The sequence below is a fragment of the Neophocaena asiaeorientalis genome, unplaced genomic scaffold (genome assembly GCF_003031525.2).
Source record: "Neophocaena asiaeorientalis asiaeorientalis breed wild unplaced genomic scaffold, Neophocaena_asiaeorientalis_V1.1 scaffold671, whole genome shotgun sequence".
Lineage (NCBI taxonomy): Eukaryota > Metazoa > Chordata > Mammalia > Artiodactyla > Phocoenidae > Neophocaena > Neophocaena asiaeorientalis.
Window position 1 is genome coordinate 2,784,206 of NW_020175533.1, and position 3,164 is coordinate 2,787,369.

Below are 3,164 nucleotides of genomic sequence, written 5' to 3' on the forward strand. Positions count from 1 at the left end.
ACAGAGGCTGATGTGAGTTGGGACCACGTTAGCGGGGCTTCAAAAGCAAGTTAAGGGTTTGAAAGGGAGAGGCATCACAGGGAAAGGAAGGCGTGGGTACAGGCCGAGTCTCCACTAGGCCTGCCTAAGTGGAGGGGGGGAAATGCACACGTAATAATTTTGCAGAGCTCTTGTACATTTGTAGGTTGACATCTAGAGTATTTCATCATGAGTTTAAATGTTTGGTTTTTGTAATGGAAGGTAGAAAATATTAAACATTTTTAAAAGATGAAATAGGATAAGGACTGACTGATTATATTTGGAATAAGGGTTTTGTGAAATGATTTGATAAAATGGCTTCTAAAGCACAGTAATTAAGAATATGCCTTGAACCGAAAGAAGCCTTTTTAAGTAAAAAAATCTGTGTGTCCTGAAAACTTTTGGTAGCCCCCCAAAACATTCCAGGTATATTTAAAATAATTGCTGTCACTAACCTATATTGTTCTGTCTGTTCTCGAATTCAGAGCACACCCCTTTGGGCCAGCTTTACCCTTCACAGAAATGTGGATGAGACAGAGAAAATCAAAATGCAGTATGAAAAAATATACCTTGTGGGTTTAAGGCACCTGCACTAACCATTTGGGGAAGCTTCCTGTAATCTAATACCACTCCACAATCTCTTATTCATAATTCTGAAATCCAAAAAGCCCTGAAAACTTAAATTTGGTATCATTTAGTGGTAAAACTAGGCTAGATGGAGGGACTGTTCAGTGCCACTATCTTGCAGCTTTATTTCTCCTATGTTTGTGAAAATTCAGACTTTTGCTACAGAACTATTAATGTATTTGATTATGTCTTGATGTCCTGACCACACTAGGGGTGTGTTAGGGAATGTATGGGATATACCTAGAACTGCACTTGTAAAATCTAAAAAAGAAATTTGGATTCCAAAACATCTGGCCCCAGGAGCTTCAGATAAAGGATTATGGACCAGTCTTTCTAGTTACGCCTTTGTTTGGTGCCCTGGAGGTTTTAATCCCATCCCTACCCACACACCTTGGAGAAATGCACCCTACTGAGATGGAGGGGGTTGTTCTCTTTCTTTTGCAAAGTGGGGAGAAGGATGATTAGGTCTTGAACTCCAGGCAGGTTTGCAGGCAGTTTAAGGAATGGTATAGAGGGAGCTGGAAGCTCTGGGAATAGATTCCTTTAGGACAATCCATGCAGCAGATCCCACTTGGAAGTCTGCTGCTCCAGGGAAAGCCTTGGACAGTGAGCATTGGGGTAGATGGGAGTGGCACATTTTTGTTGTAGAAGGGTCTTAGCATTGGGAAGGCCTGTGGATTAAATTTCACTGACTCTGAGGTAGTCCTTTGGAAGTCCCAGGGAAGATTTGGGGTCCTCTTTGACCCCTGGCCTTGCCAGGATGCCCAGCAATAGTTCCTTCATGGCCCCCTTTGTTCTAGGCTGCAGTGTGTGTTGCAAGTCTTCTTGGAATCAGCTACAGGACCTGTGCCGCCTGGCCAAACTTTCCTGCCCTGCCCTTGGCATCTCCAAGAGGAATCTCTATGACTTTGAAGTCGAGTACCTGTGCGATTACAAAAAGATCCGCGTGAGTCTGGGGTGACCATGGCCGGGGCAGGGGTGACTCAAGGAAGCTGGCTTCCTGCCCCCTTACCCCCAATTACCCACATCTGTTTCCAAAAGTAATTTTCTCCTCTGATCTTAAAAAAATAGGATTAGTAGGCCCTCTTATCATCTCCATTTTACAGGTGGGAAAACTAAGTGGCTTTCCGAGAGGGGCAGGAGCCAGAATGAATCCCCAGATAAATCTCTCCTCCCACCTCCCTAGGAATACAAACCAATTGCAAAGATTGAGATGTTGAGCCCAGTAGTGGAGACAACGACAGCTAATGGTTTTGAGCATTTTGCCTGCCAGGCACTTCCTTTCAGAAACTCATTTAGGGCTTCCCCGGTGGCACAGTGGTTGAGAGTCCGCCTGCTGATGCAGGGGACACGGGTTCATGCCAGCAATATTGCAAAATGGGAACTGTTATTGTTGCCAGAGGAGGTAATGGCAGGATGGTTAAGAGAGCAGCCTGGAGCCAGCATGCTTGGGTTCAGATCCTGGCTCTGTAACCCTGGGATACTTACCCAAATTCTCTGTACTTAATTTTCCTCATCTATAAAATGGGTATAATTAGTAGTATCTACCTCATATAGAGTTGTGAGGGTTAGATTAGTTAATACATGTAAGTTGCTTAGAACAGTACCTGCTACATAACGAATGCTAGAAAAATGTCAGCTTTTTTTTTCTTATTTACAGATGAAGAAACAGGCCCAGCAAGGTTAAATAACTGCCTAAGTTTACACTGCTAGGGAGCGGCAGTTTCAGGATTTGTCTAGTAGAATCTGTGTAGTTAAACTCTATCCTATAGCTGCCGCTCAGCAAGAAAAGATCCCTCTGGCTGCTGTGTGGAGAACAGACTGTAGGGGCAAGGGTGGAAGCAGGGGGACAGGTGAGGAGGCTGCTGCTGCACTCCAGGCGAGCGATGACGGTGGTGACGGTGACAGAGGTGTGAAGTGTAGGATTCTGGATGTAGCTTGAAGGCAGGGCTGACAGGATTTCCTGAGAGTGGATGTGGGGAGTGTGAGAAAAAGGAGTCAAGGATGACTTGGAGAGCTGGACTGAACAGCTAGCGGGAGGGAATATGTTTGGGAGATTAAATTAAAAGTTGGGATTTAGACAGATAGTAAGCGGGAGCGAGGGATTTGAACCCAGTGAGCCTCACTCTAGAGCCCATGCTTTTTAACCACTGCACAGAGTCATTCCAGGAAACGGGGGGAACAGTTTGGGTGTTGTCCACAGGCGTTGGGATGGAAGTCCCATGAGGGCTGGCCCAAGGGTCTCGTCTATCACTTACAGTGACCTCATCCCTCCCCACCCCACCCCCCAGGAACAGGAGTATTACCTGGTAAAATGGCGTGGGTACCCAGACTCAGAGAGCACCTGGGAGCCACGGCAGAATCTCAAGTGTGTGCGCATTCTCAAGCAGTTTCACAAGGACTTGGAAAGGGAGCTGCTCCGGCGGCACCACCGGTCAAAGCCACCCCGGCACCTGGACCCAAGCCTGGCCAACTACCTGGTGCAGAAGGCCAAGCAGAGGCGGGCGCGCCCAGGCCGG

The 3,164-nt window shown here is 46.7% G+C and overlaps 1 protein-coding gene across 2 annotated transcripts in view; it reads left to right on the plus strand.

Moving 5' to 3' along the window:
* Window positions 1-3,164, plus strand: part of SUV39H1 (SUV39H1 histone lysine methyltransferase) — a 12,722-nt gene that overhangs the window by 2,614 nt on the left and 6,944 nt on the right. Inside the window, exons 2-3 of one of the 2 annotated variants that reach the window (XM_024769228.1) lie at window positions 1,446-1,591; window positions 2,937-3,151. In XM_024769228.1, coding sequence (XP_024624996.1) covers window positions 1,446-1,591; window positions 2,937-3,151 — 361 coding nt within the window. Of the gene's footprint in view, window positions 1-76; window positions 1,592-2,936; window positions 3,152-3,164 lie in introns of those variants that run through there. The other variant, XM_024769227.1, reaches the window with a different exon arrangement.